Source organism: Oncorhynchus clarkii, chromosome 2 (genome assembly GCF_045791955.1).
Source record: "Oncorhynchus clarkii lewisi isolate Uvic-CL-2024 chromosome 2, UVic_Ocla_1.0, whole genome shotgun sequence".
NCBI classification, from domain to species: domain Eukaryota; kingdom Metazoa; phylum Chordata; class Actinopteri; order Salmoniformes; family Salmonidae; genus Oncorhynchus; species Oncorhynchus clarkii.
The window spans coordinates 23,508,542-23,521,205 of record NC_092148.1 but is presented as its reverse complement, the minus strand read 5'-3'; the positions used below and the strand labels follow the sequence as shown (position 1 = coordinate 23,521,205).

The 12,664-nt window shown below is 42.9% G+C and overlaps 1 protein-coding gene across 3 annotated transcripts; it reads left to right on the top strand.

Moving 5' to 3' along the window:
- The first annotated feature begins 8,164 nt into the window (after nucleotides 1-8,164).
- LOC139380399 (transmembrane protein 79-like) lies at nucleotides 8,165-12,181 on the top strand. Of its 3 annotated transcripts, none has more exons than XM_071123042.1 (5): nucleotides 8,165-8,311; nucleotides 8,899-9,742; nucleotides 10,005-10,199; nucleotides 10,320-10,536; nucleotides 10,729-12,176. In XM_071123042.1, exons 2-5 carry the CDS (start codon nucleotides 9,049-9,051, stop codon nucleotides 10,928-10,930), a joined length of 1,308 nt encoding a protein of 435 aa, XP_070979143.1. In that variant the 5' UTR covers nucleotides 8,165-8,311; nucleotides 8,899-9,048; the 3' UTR covers nucleotides 10,931-12,176. The 3 variants fall into 3 exon arrangements, with proteins under 3 accessions (XP_070979143.1, XP_070979161.1, XP_070979154.1); XM_071123060.1 differs by having other exon boundaries at nucleotides 8,221-8,311; nucleotides 10,086-10,199; nucleotides 10,729-12,160; XM_071123053.1 differs by lacking the exon at nucleotides 8,165-8,311 and adding an exon at nucleotides 8,432-8,519 and having other exon boundaries at nucleotides 10,729-12,181.
- The last annotated feature ends 483 nt before the right edge of the window (nucleotides 12,182-12,664 follow it).

Below are 12,664 nucleotides of genomic sequence, written 5' to 3'. Positions count from 1 at the left end.
GAAATGGCTTTCTTCTTGCCACTCTTCCATAAAGGCCAGATTTGTGCAATATACGACTGATTGTTGTCCTATGGACAGAGTCTCCCACCTCAGCTGTAGATCTCTGCAGTTCATCCAGAGTGATCATGGGCCTCTTGGCTGCATCTCTGATCAGTCTTCTCCTTGTATGAGCTGAAAGTTTAGAGGGACGGCCAGGTCTTGGTAGATTTGCAGTGGTCTGATACTCCTTCCATTTCAATATTATCGCTTGCACAGTGCTCCTTGGGATGTTTAAAGCTTGGGAAATCTTTTTGTATCCAAATCCGGCTTTAAACTTCTTCACAACAGTATCTCGGACCTGCCTGGTGTGTTCCTTGTTCTTCATGATGCTCTCTGCGCTTTTGACGGACCTCTGAGACTATCACAGTGCAGGTGCATTTATACGGAGACTTGATTACACACAGGTGGATTGTATTTATCATCATTAGTCATTTAGGTCAACATTGGATCATTCAGAGATCCTCACTGAACTTCTGGAGAGAGTTTGCTGCACTGAAAGTAAAGGGGCTGAATAATTTTGCACGCCCAATTTTTCAGTTTTTGATTTGTTAAAAAAGTTTGAAATATCCAATAAATGTCGTTCCACTTCATGATTGTGTCCCACTTGTTGTTGATTCTTCACAAAAAAATACAGTTTTATATCTTTATGTTTGAAGCCTGAAATGTGGCAAAAGGTCGCAAAGTTCAAGGGGGCCAAATACTTTCGCAAAGCACTGTATATACTGTATTCTATACTATCTTTAGCATTTTAGCCTATGCCGCTCTAACATTGCTCATCCATATATTTATATATTCTTATTGCAATCGTTTACTTAGATTTGTGTGTATTGGGTATTTGTTGTGTAATTGTTAGATATTACTTGTTAGATATTGTTGCACTGTCGGAACTAGAAGCACAAGCATTTCGCTACACTCGCAATAACATCTGCTAACCATGTGTATGTGACCAATAAAATGTGATTTTAAATTATATCTGAGCTAAACATACAGTGCCTTGCGAAAGTATTCGGCCCCCTTGAACTTTGCGACCTTTTGCCACATTTCAGGCTTCAAACATAAAGATATAAAACTGTATTTTTTTGTGAAGAATCAACAACAAGTGGGACACAATCACTTTTAACAAATCAAAAACTGAAAAATTGGGCGTGCAAAATTATTCAGCCCCTTTACTTTCAGTGCAGCAAACTCTCTCCAGAAGTTCAGTGAGGATCTCTGAATGATCCAATGTTGACCTAAATGACTAATGATGATAAATACAATCCACCTGTGTGTAATCAAGTCTCCGTATAAATGCACCTGCACTGTGATAGTCTCAGAGGTCCGTTAAAAGCGCAGAGAGCATCATGAAGAACAAGGAACACACCAGGCAGGTCCGAGATACTGTTGTGAAGAAGTTTAAAGCCGGATTTGGATACAAAAAGATTTCCAAAGCTTTAAACATCCCAAGGAGCACTGTGCAAGCGATTAATATTGAAATGGAAGGAGTATCAGACCACTGCAAATCTACCAAGACCTGGCCGTCCCTCTAAACTTTCAGCTCATACAAGGAGAAGACTGATCAGAGATGCAGCCAAGAGGCCCATGATCACTCTGGATGAACTGCAGAGATCTACAGCTGAGGTGGGAGACTCTGTCCATAGGACAACAATCAGTCGTATATTGCACAAATCTGGCCTTTATGGAAGAGTGGCAAGAAGAAAGCCATTTCTTAAAGATATCCATAAAAAGTGTTGTTTAAAGTTTGCCACAAGCCACCTGGGAGACACACCAAACATGTGGAAGAAGATGCTCTGGTCAGATGAAACCAAAATTGAACTTTTTGGCAACAATGCAAAACGTTATGTTTGGCGTAAAAGCAACACAGCTCATCACCCTGAACACACCATCCCCACTGTCAAACATGGTGGTGGCAGCATCATGGTTTGGGCCTGCTTTTCTTCAGCAGGGACAGGGAAGATGGTTAAAATTGATGGGAAGATGGATGGAGCCAAATACAGGACCATTCTGGAAGAAAACCTGATGGAGTCTGCAAAAGACCTGAGACTGGGACGGAGATTTGTCTTCCAACAAGACAATGATCCAAAACATAAAGCAAAATCTACAATGGAATGGTTCAAAAATAAACATATCCAGGTGTTAGAATGGCCAAGTCAAAGTCCAGACCTGAATCCAATCGAGAATCTGTGGAAAGAACTGAAAACTGCTGTTCACAAATGCTCTCCATCCAACCTCACTGAACTCGAGCTGTTTTGCAAGGAGGAATGGGAAAAAATTTCAGTCTCTCGATGTGCAAAACTGATAGAGACATACCCCAAGCGACTTACAGCTGTAATCGCAGCAAAAGGTGGCGCTACAAAGTATTAACTTAAGGGGGCTGAATAATTTTGCACGCCCAATTTTTCAGTTTTTGATTTGTTAAAAAAGTTTGAAATATCCAATAAATGTCGTTCCACTTCATGATTGTGTCCCACTTGTTGTTGATTCTTCACAAAAAAATACAGTTTTATATCTTTATGTTTGAAGCCTGAAATGTGGCAAAAGGTCGCAAAGTTCAAGGGGGCCGAATACTTTCGCAAGGCACTGTATATATTTTAATATCTCAGTTTCACCTCATTTCACACCTGATTTATTTAACAAAAGACAAATCTCAATAGGTGGTTGAGGTAAGTAAAGACATGACACAAGTGGGGGGGTGGACCTTTCCTTTTTTCTTCTCTACTGCTGCTCTATTGTTCCTCAAGCAAGTGGGAGGCCAATGACATCATGGATTCCCATCAGACCAACTCCTTGATTTTTTTAATATTTTTTTTTACCCCTTTCAGTGATATCCAATTGGTTGTTACAGTCTTGTCCCATCGCTGCATCTCCCGTACGGAATCGGGAGAGGCGAACGTCGAGAGCCGTACGTCCTCCGAAACACAACCCTGCCAAGCCGCACTGCTTCTTGACACACTGCCCGCTTAACCCAGAAGCCAGCCGCACCAATGTGTCAGAGGAATCACCATACATCTGGCGACCGAAGTCAGCGTGAATGCCCTTGACCTGCCATAAGGGGTTGCTAGAGCGGGATGGGACAATGACATCCTGGCCGGCCAAACTCTCCCCTAACCCGGACGACACTGGGCCAATGGTGCGCCGCGTCATGTGTCTCCCGGTCGCTACCGGTTGCGACACAGCCCGGGATCAAACCCGCGTCTGTAGTGATGACTCAGGAACAGCGATGCAGTGCCTTAGACTGCTGCACCACTAATTATTTTTTCCCCTTTAGTGTGTGTACTTTACTGTAATTATACTTGGGATGTTGCTTTTCAACAGTAAACGATTTTTTAAAATCCCTGTAGGACATCTTTAAAGTATAATTTTTAGAGATGACTAATGTTACTATCTGGCTTTCATACCATCATGGCCACCTAATCATCCCCAGCTTCCAATTGGCTCATTTATCCCCCTCAATGACCTTTAACTATTCCCCAGCTCATTGCTGTAAAATGAGAACATGTTCTCAGTCAATTTACCTAGTAAAATAAGGGTTAAATAAAATAGAAAATGAAATAATGTCCCCACAATAACAAAAAATAAAACATTTAATTTAAATACTTTAGAATTCCATTCATTCCTATGTAGGACTGCTCTTACAGGGCAGTGCCAATATGGCCGAACAGTTGCTTCAAAGCCTTTCAATGGCCAATACATAATATCAGCAATCCAGGGTTTATGTACATCATTTGTTCACACTTGCTCAGGTGGAACAAACTTACACTTGTGCATTTTTTTCAGTGCATAATTTCTGAATTGAAAAGTAATCCAAGAAGTAATCATCTAGTTTTTCAAAAGTATCTGTAATCTGATTATTGTTATGTCTCGTGGGTTTCATAACCACGTGTTTATAACAACTCAATAATGATGATAAGGAAAACGGAATTCAGTTCAACAATTTATATGAACGTGCTCATCTCAACACACATTACCCATGATGCTCTGCGTATACAACTACGGTGCAAATAGTACAACTCTAATACAAAACAATTACAATATTTTTGCAGTTAACGTCACTGATAACAGTTATTGTTTTTTTTGTAATCAGATTACATGTAACTGATGATGTAATCAATTACTCCTCAACCCTGCCTCCAGGTAGGCTAGGCCTAAAATATCCCTGTGCTGTTCTCTAGGACCTCAGCTCTGTCTATAATCAACTCTCTCGGAAACCGTTTTATTGCACCAAATAAGGAGAAAGAGGAGAGGTGAAATATACAAGCCAACCCTCCCCTAGGAAACCCTAGGAAAATAAACAAAAGCTGTTATAAAAGTGTCGTTCCTGGATGGAAGTGCTTGACAAACATAAGAGGATGCGCACTGTGGTAGATTAGACTATATGCTTCCCAAATTGAGAGAATTAAATTTCATCATTGACACAGTGCCCAAATGGAATTGTGTGAGTCTTTCAGGTATTATAGCCTATTCAGAAGAATAGTCAGTATGGTTTCTACTCCACAGCACCACACATGAACATTAGTATTCCCAGTATATGAACAAATTACCTCGATTTTGGAACAGGCCCCTCTGTGCACTGCTATAATGTGTAGCCTGTAAATTTTATCAGAAATCGCATGGCATTTAATTAATTAATCTTACCTTTCATAACACTCATACCAGACAACTTTTTTCTGCAAGCCTTGAGTCGAGACACGGGTCAAACAATTATTTAAATATACACTAGATGACTGACAGGGGGCACTGTTTTGAAGACACCGCGCCTCCATCTTGGGACTCTACCATCATTGTACATTTTTGGGGGGGAGCTATAGAAATCAAATCAAAGTTTAATTGTCACGTGCGCCGAATACAACAGGTGTATACAGTGAAATGCTTACTTACAGGCTCTAACCAATAGTGCAAAAAATGTAAAAGAAAGAAAACAACAGTAAAAATATAGGCTATATACAGTAGCGAGGCTATAAAAGTATAGAGGCTACATACAGACATCGGTTAGTCAGGCTGATTGAGGTAGTATGTACATGTAGATATGGGTAAAGTGACTATGCATATGATGAACAGAGAGTAGCAGTAGCGTAAAAGAGGGGTTGGTGGGTGGCGGGACACAATGCAGATAGTCTGGTTAGCCAATGTGCGGGAGCACTGGTTGGTCGGCCCAAATGAGGTGGTATGTACATGAATGTATAGATAAAGTGATTATGCATATAAGATAAACAGAGAGGAGCAGCAGCGTAAAAGTGGGGTTGGGGGAGGGGGTGCACACAATGCAAATAGTCCGGGTAGCCATTTGTGATCGTTCCTGTTCAGGAGTCTTATGGCTTGGGGGTAAAAACTGTTGAGAAGCCTTTTTGTCCTAGACTTGGCACTCCGGTACCGCTTGCCATGCGGTAGTAGAGAGAGCAGTCTATGACTGGGGTGGCTGGGGTCTTTGACAATTTTTAGGGCCTTCCTCTGACACCACCTGGTGTAGAGGTCCTGGATGGCAGGCAGCTTAACCCCAGTGATGTACTGGGCCATACGCACTACCCTCTGTAGTGCCTTGCGGTCAGAGGCCGAGCAATTGCCGTACCAGGCAGTGATGCAACCAGTCAGAATGCTCTCGATGTTTCAGCTGTAAAACCTTTTGAGGATCTAAGAACCCATGCCAAATCTTTTTAGTTTCCTGAGGGGGAATAGGCTTTGTCGTGCCCTCTTCACGACTGTCTTGGTATGTTTGGACCATTCTAGTTTGTTGTTGATGTGGACACCAAGGAACTTGAAGCTATCAACCTGCTCCACTATCGATGAGAATGGGGGTGTGCTTGGTCCTCCTTTTCCTGTAGTCCACAATCATCTCCTTAGTCTTGGTTACATTGAGGGATAGGTTGTTATTCTGGCCAAGTCTCTGACCTCCTCTCTATGGGCTGTCTCGTCATTGTCAGTGATCAGGCCTACCACTGTTGTGTCGTCAGCAAACTTAATGATGATGTTGGAGTCGTGTCTGGCCATGTAGTCGTGGGTGAAGAGGGAGTACTGGAGGGCATGCACCCCTGTGGAGCTCCAGTGTTGAAGGTCAGCGTGGCAGATGTGTTGCTACCTACCCTCACCACCTGGGGGCGGCCCGTCAGGAAGACCAGGATCCAGTTGCAGAGGGAGGTGTTTAGTCCCAGGATCCTTAGCTTAGTGATAAGCTTTGAGGGCACCATGGTGTTGAACACTGAGCTGTAGTCCAATGAACAGCATTCTCACATACGTGTTCCTTTTGTCCAGGTGGGAAAGGGCAGTGTGGAGTGCAATAGAGATAGCATCATCTGTGAATCTGTTTGAGCGGTATGCAAATTAGGGTGGGTCTAGGGTCTCTGGGATAATGGTGTTGATGTGAGCCATTACCAACCTTTCAAAGCACTTCATGGCTACGGACGTGAGTGCTACGGGTCTGTAGTTATTTAGGCAGGTTGCCTATGTGTTCTTGGGCACAGGGACTATGGTGGTCTGCTTGAAACATGTTGATATTACAGACTCAATCAGAGACATGTTGAACATGTCAGTGAAGACACCTGCCAGTTGGTCAGCACATGCCCGGAGCACACGTCCTGGTAATCAGTCTGGCCCCCAGCCTTGTGTATGTTGACCTGTTTAAAGGTCTTACTCACGTCGGCTACGGAGAGCGTGATCACAAAGTTGTCCGGAACAGCTGATGCTCTCATGCATGCCTCAGTGTCACTTGCCTCGAAGCAAGCATAGAAGTGATTTAGCTCGTCTGGTAGGCTCGTGTCACTGGGCAGCTCGTGGCTGTGCTTCCATTTGTAGTCTGTAATAGTTTGCAAGCTCTGCCACATAAGACGAGCGTCGGAGCCGGTGTAGTATGATTCAATCTTAGCCCTGTATTGACGTTTTGCCTGTTTGATGGTTCGTCGCAGGGCAGAGCAGGATTTCTTGTAAGCTTCCGGGTTAGAGTCCCGCACTTTGAAAGCGGCAGCTCTACCCTTTAGCTCAGTTCGAATGTTGCCTGTAACCTATGGCTTCTGGTTGGGGTATGTACAGTCGTGGCCAAAAGTTTTGAGAATGACAAATATTAGTTTTCACAAAGTCTGCTGCCTCAGTTTGTATGATGGCAAGTTGCATATACTCCAGAATGTTATGAAGAGTGATCAGATGAATTACAATTAATTACAAAGTGGCTGGGGGGGGGGGAATTTTACCCCCTTTTCTTCCCAATTTCGTGGTATCCAATTGTTAGTAGCTACTATCTTGTCTCATCGCTACAACTCCCGTACGGGCTCGGGAGAGACAAAGGTCGAAAGTCATGCATCCTCCGATACACAACCCAACCAAGCCGCACTGCTTCTTAACACCGCGCGCATCCAACCCGGAAGCCAATTAATTGTAATTCATCTGATCACTCTTCATAACATTCTGGAATAAACTTTAATAAATTGACCGCACTCAGTCAGCTGTTTAAGGAAATAAGCAAACAGGAAACCCCTCACCCAGAGGCGGCGCTCCTACTGGCCGGAGACTTTAATGCAGGGAAACTTAAATCAGTTCTACCAAATTTCTATCAACATGTTAAATGTGCAACCAGAGGGAAATAAATTCTAGATCACTGTACTCCACACGCAGAGATGCGTACAAAGCTCTCTCTCGCCCTCCATTTGGTAAATCTGACCACAACTCTATCTTTAAATGCTAGGCAACTAAATATATAACATCTACTGAGGATATATGATAGGCCTCTTGTCGATAACACCAACATGTTGATTTCTCTGTTCATCTATACTTCATTCCGTCAGTGACAGGGCTGTGTTTCAACCAATATTGCTTTTGGAAATAGATCCAAGAAAGGGTAACCAACAAAGTGAGATAAGATAGTAAAATAGTTAAGATTGGTGTGTACTATGCAATAACAACCACATAACACGAAACAAAACATTTACTGTATGCTATATCCACAATTTCTCACTAATTATTTTCACCCCAAGAAAGTCACATATTTCAAGACTACTTGAAATACACATGTTGCTGTTTTTTTTGTACATTAAATTATTAAATAATTTAATTATTAAAGGGTGTTTCTAAAAGACATTAAAGGACAAGTACGATAGGACCTAAATATTCCTATCGTACTTTCCCTTTAATGTTTTTTTAGGAACATACCCTTTAATAATTTACCTGGCCACACCTGAATTTCCACCCACTGAAAAGCAGTAGCACAATAACAATAGAAGTGGAAAAACGATGTAAGAGACATTCAATAAAATCCCCAAACTCGTTGTTTGATAAACCCTGAGGTTGGGTGAGTTTTACATTTTTATATATTTTCATTTGTATTTTCCAGCTTTGTATAGCTAGCAGTCTTCTTACGTGAGTCGGAAAGTCCAACATTTTATCTAGTGCGCTGGTATGAGAAACTTCCGTGTTGTGATATGGAGTGCGCTTTGAAGGTCTGCGTACTACGTTTGTCTGGAAATTGAACACATTCGGGGAACTTTACAACGCTATTTGTATGTCAACAATATTTTATTTTGTGATTTTATATTGCAAGCGTATTTTCTTTGGTATTCATGCGTAAATAGGGCCTTTTATTTTCTTAGACTACTCAAACAGCACAGGCCATAATGAGATGCATTGGGCGGAGCTTTGTTGCAACGGAAAGGGAGGGATTCTACTTGTTTTATCGTACTTGGCTTACCTTACCTGTCGTGGAAAAATGTCAACCTGTCGTGGAAAAATGTCAACCTTAGAGACTATTGTTTGATGATTAATGACACTAGAATGCTGTCTGGAGTTACAGCTTATCGGTTTTGGGGCATCATCTCTTGCGTGGGAAGACATGTATGACCTACAGAATGTGCACTCTGTAAAATGTACTTTACTTTGTAGGTGAAGAGCTGTTTATCATCAAACCAATAGAACTGGGACACAAAGAAGGAAACAGACAATGTGATGTGACTTCAGTCAAAGTAAAAACACTCAATCAAGCATAGACTCACTGACGAAGTCTGGAGACATTAAATACCTAAACATAAAACTATGTCTGAGATCCTACGGTCAAACCTGGAGCTGCTAGGAGACAGCCCCTCCAAAACCAGCGGGGTGACTGCTGAACCCCAAACCCCAACATGGGGGGCAGAGGGGGAGAAGGTGATTGAAGAATTGGAAAAGGGAAGGGAAGGAGTGGTGGAGGAAGACAACATGGTTAGCTCTGCTAAATTGGAGCCTACCACTCTGCAATGGCCGGGTGACAGGGATGTAGAGAAAGCAACAAAGAACGGAAGTGCATTGACTGTGAAAGAAGATAAGGGAAGGGGAAAGGGAGATGACCCTGAGGGAGAGAGGAGGAGCGTGCACTCCATGTGCACCTCTCTTCAAGAAGGAGGAAGCCGGATGGAGAGCGAGAGAAGGCAGGGTTTGGGAGTGGAGAGAATGAGAATGGGGGAAGAATGGATGGAGAGAGAGGTGCAGCACCCAGGGCTGTGTAAGAGAGGGAAGAAGGTGCAGGTAGAGATAGAGGTGGAAGATGGTATGAACTCTTTGCCTGAGAAGGCAGCACAGGTCTTCAACCCATCTGTCACCATCTTACACTCCTCTAGTGCTCCGACATCTCCCAGAGAAAGGGAGCCATTCTGGGATGTGGACGCAGAGAAGAATCTCCTCCTCGTTCTCCAGGGAACCCCACATGATGGCTACTACCACGACTGGCCAGTGGAGGGGGGGTCCTCAAAATGTAAAGAGATGCACTAACATGTAATCTTTCTGTCTTTTAGCCTCCAACCTCTTTCTCTCCGTCTCCGTCTTTCTCTTTGCTCTTCTCTCCCTTGTTCATTCAGCCACTGTGGCTCTGCTCAAATAGATTTGCGAGTGCAAATTCATTCTTCCACTCCTCCCTTATTTTGTGGTAATCTGATCTAGAGGGTGGTAATGTTTCTGTAGCTTTCTTTTACTTCAGAGGGTAGAAAGACTAGTCTCTCCTTTCCTCTCCCCTCCAGATGGTTGTGACTGTGCCAACCGGGATGCTCTCAAAGTGGGGGTGTCTGTGTTCACTGCAGCTCTGATTTTCCCCCTCCTAGTGTGGGGGGGTTATGTCTTCCTGCCTTTTGATGCCCCACTGCTGGACAGTGCCCCCCTCAGGCTGGTCTACACACTGCGCTGCTCTGTCTTCGCTGTGGTGCCCATCATACTGGGTGAGTGGCTCATTGGTCATTCAGCATATGTTCTTTACCAGAATTATGCCAGTGTGAACAGCAAGGTGGGTTGAACAACAACACTAACATCACAAGCTAACGCTTGTGTTGTCCTCCCAGGCTGGTTGGTGCTGGGTGTCTCCAGGATGCGGTTGGGGAATGTGAAGCCGTTGTGTGAGGTGGAGGCCAGGGAGGTGGGTGTGCACCGGCGCTATGTGGATGACTCCGTCAACCTCTTCCTGCTCTACTTCCTGCAGCTGGCCGTAATGGCGCCCTACCTGAGCCAGGACCTGCTGAAACTGGTGCCCCTGCTCACTATTATCTTCGCCTTTGGCAGGTAAAGAAACAATGCAACACTTTTTTTTATTTTGTCACATAACCCAGAGAGATGCAGTGAAATCTGTTGTCCAATTTCAGTGCCCAGTCAGTCATAACCCTATATGACATGTGATCTCAATATAAGGCAGTCTGGGCAGACTATAGAAATGACTGCATCTGTCTAATGTCCATCTCTCCTCTGTGCCAACAGGCTGATGTACTGGGTGGCAGCTGCACTGGGCAGCAGTGTTCGGGGCTTTGGCTTCGGTCTGTCCTTCCTGCCCACCGTGGCCATGCTGGGTGCCAATCTCTACTTCATCTTCACCATGGACGCTGGGGGCACCATCTTCGCCCAGGATGTGGTTCACCAACAAGACCAACCCCCAGCCTCCCGCCAGAGGTTCTGGGGATAGGGGAATGGAGTAAAGACCGAAGGAATGAAAAGGATGGGGAAGAGGGACAGGATTTGTTTTACCTACTGGTGGAATTTAACTTTCAAAGGGTTACTATGTAAACGGTAGTGGATCGTGCTAGTGTGTTTAAACCACACTGATGTGTAGAATAGACTGGGCAGTGGTAGTCAGTGATAGAGCATGTACAAACCGTTATTGGAGAAAGGCTGTCTACGTAATAATTCATTTTGCATGGCATTATACCGTCACTTTAGTGAAACAGTAGAATGTATTCTGTAGAAGATCTGCTAATTGACAGCATGACAGTTAAGTACCATGGAATCATTTTGAAATCACAATTGTCTCGCTGCAAATAGTTTGTAGATCCACACAGAATTGTGCTACTTGGGGAAGTTTTGAAAATAACCAAACCACTGTTTTCCTCATATCTAGCTAGGCCTGCTGCAGACAAATAGTTTGCTGAACTATACTGTTTGGTTTGACAAGCATATCTGTACTTGAGGCATCCTGTAATCTACTGTATTGCATTTGGTTATGAATCTGGTATTTCAAGCTAATAACAATTGCCTTTACATTTGGGACATTTATAGAGAAACTGATCTTGACCTATTAGTCAATTTCCTCTTGAAAATGTTCAATATAACCAATCATAAAATCATGTTCTGTGAAAAAGTAATCGACTACTGAGTGGACATTTTGTCTCATCTTCATGACTGAATGAAGGACGTCCCCACATAAGCAATGTCATAACAGCTAACAAATAATTGATTTAGTATAAAGATTTTGACATTGAGAACCATTTCACAATTGGAGAATGTGGATTGCATGGCATTTTGTGCCTCCCCCCCAAAATGGCAGTGACCTTATAGAAATCCAACCAGTCCAACAAGTGCCTTTGTCTCTGAAAACTAATCCTTTCACAATACAGCACAGTCCTGTAAGGGTGATTGTGAATAGAGTTGTTACTGTATTTTAAAATGTTATGTATGAAATCTGATTTTTACAGTGTAGGCATCTACTTTATAATCAACTACGCTGATTTCTTTCTACATTTCAAGGTACACTTCAGCTAATAACGGTCTGAAACAAAGTGTAGAGTCTATTTAATGTCTATCATATTTTAAAATAATTTATGACTCAATGATCAATTATACTTAACAAGTGATGTTTTTATTGGCCTTTCATTTGTGAAGCTGAGATTTATTGGTTTGAAAGCCTTTTAGTGACCAATAAAAATTAACAAGCATTTAAGGTAGACCTTTGTGCATTAGTTGTTTGAAATGGGCACCTGTTTTCAGACTGTTATTGCTGTGTTCGTAACCAAGTGGAAGGTGGTATTTATCACAAACGACTGAGAGAAAACCACTTGAACACCCCTCCAACTCGTAATTACTAGTGGAAAACCATAGAGATCGTTAGAGGACGCAACATTGTATCGGTCAGATTTTGGCTTTGTGAGAGCATGCACTGTGCCATTGAGGCCATCTCCATTTTGAAAAAGTACATTTTCTTCTACTACTACGAGTTGGTAAACAAACTGAAAGGGTGCATACATGCCACTTGGAGTGTGTTGTTTGAACAGGTATAAAGCCAAGTTGGGGGATTTACTGCCACCTGCAGTTATGGAATGTTTGCTCACAAGTAATTAATTGGCTGATCCCTCCTGATGACCTGGATGGAAATATACACTGCTCAAAAAAAGAAAGGGAACACTAAAATAACACATCCTAGATC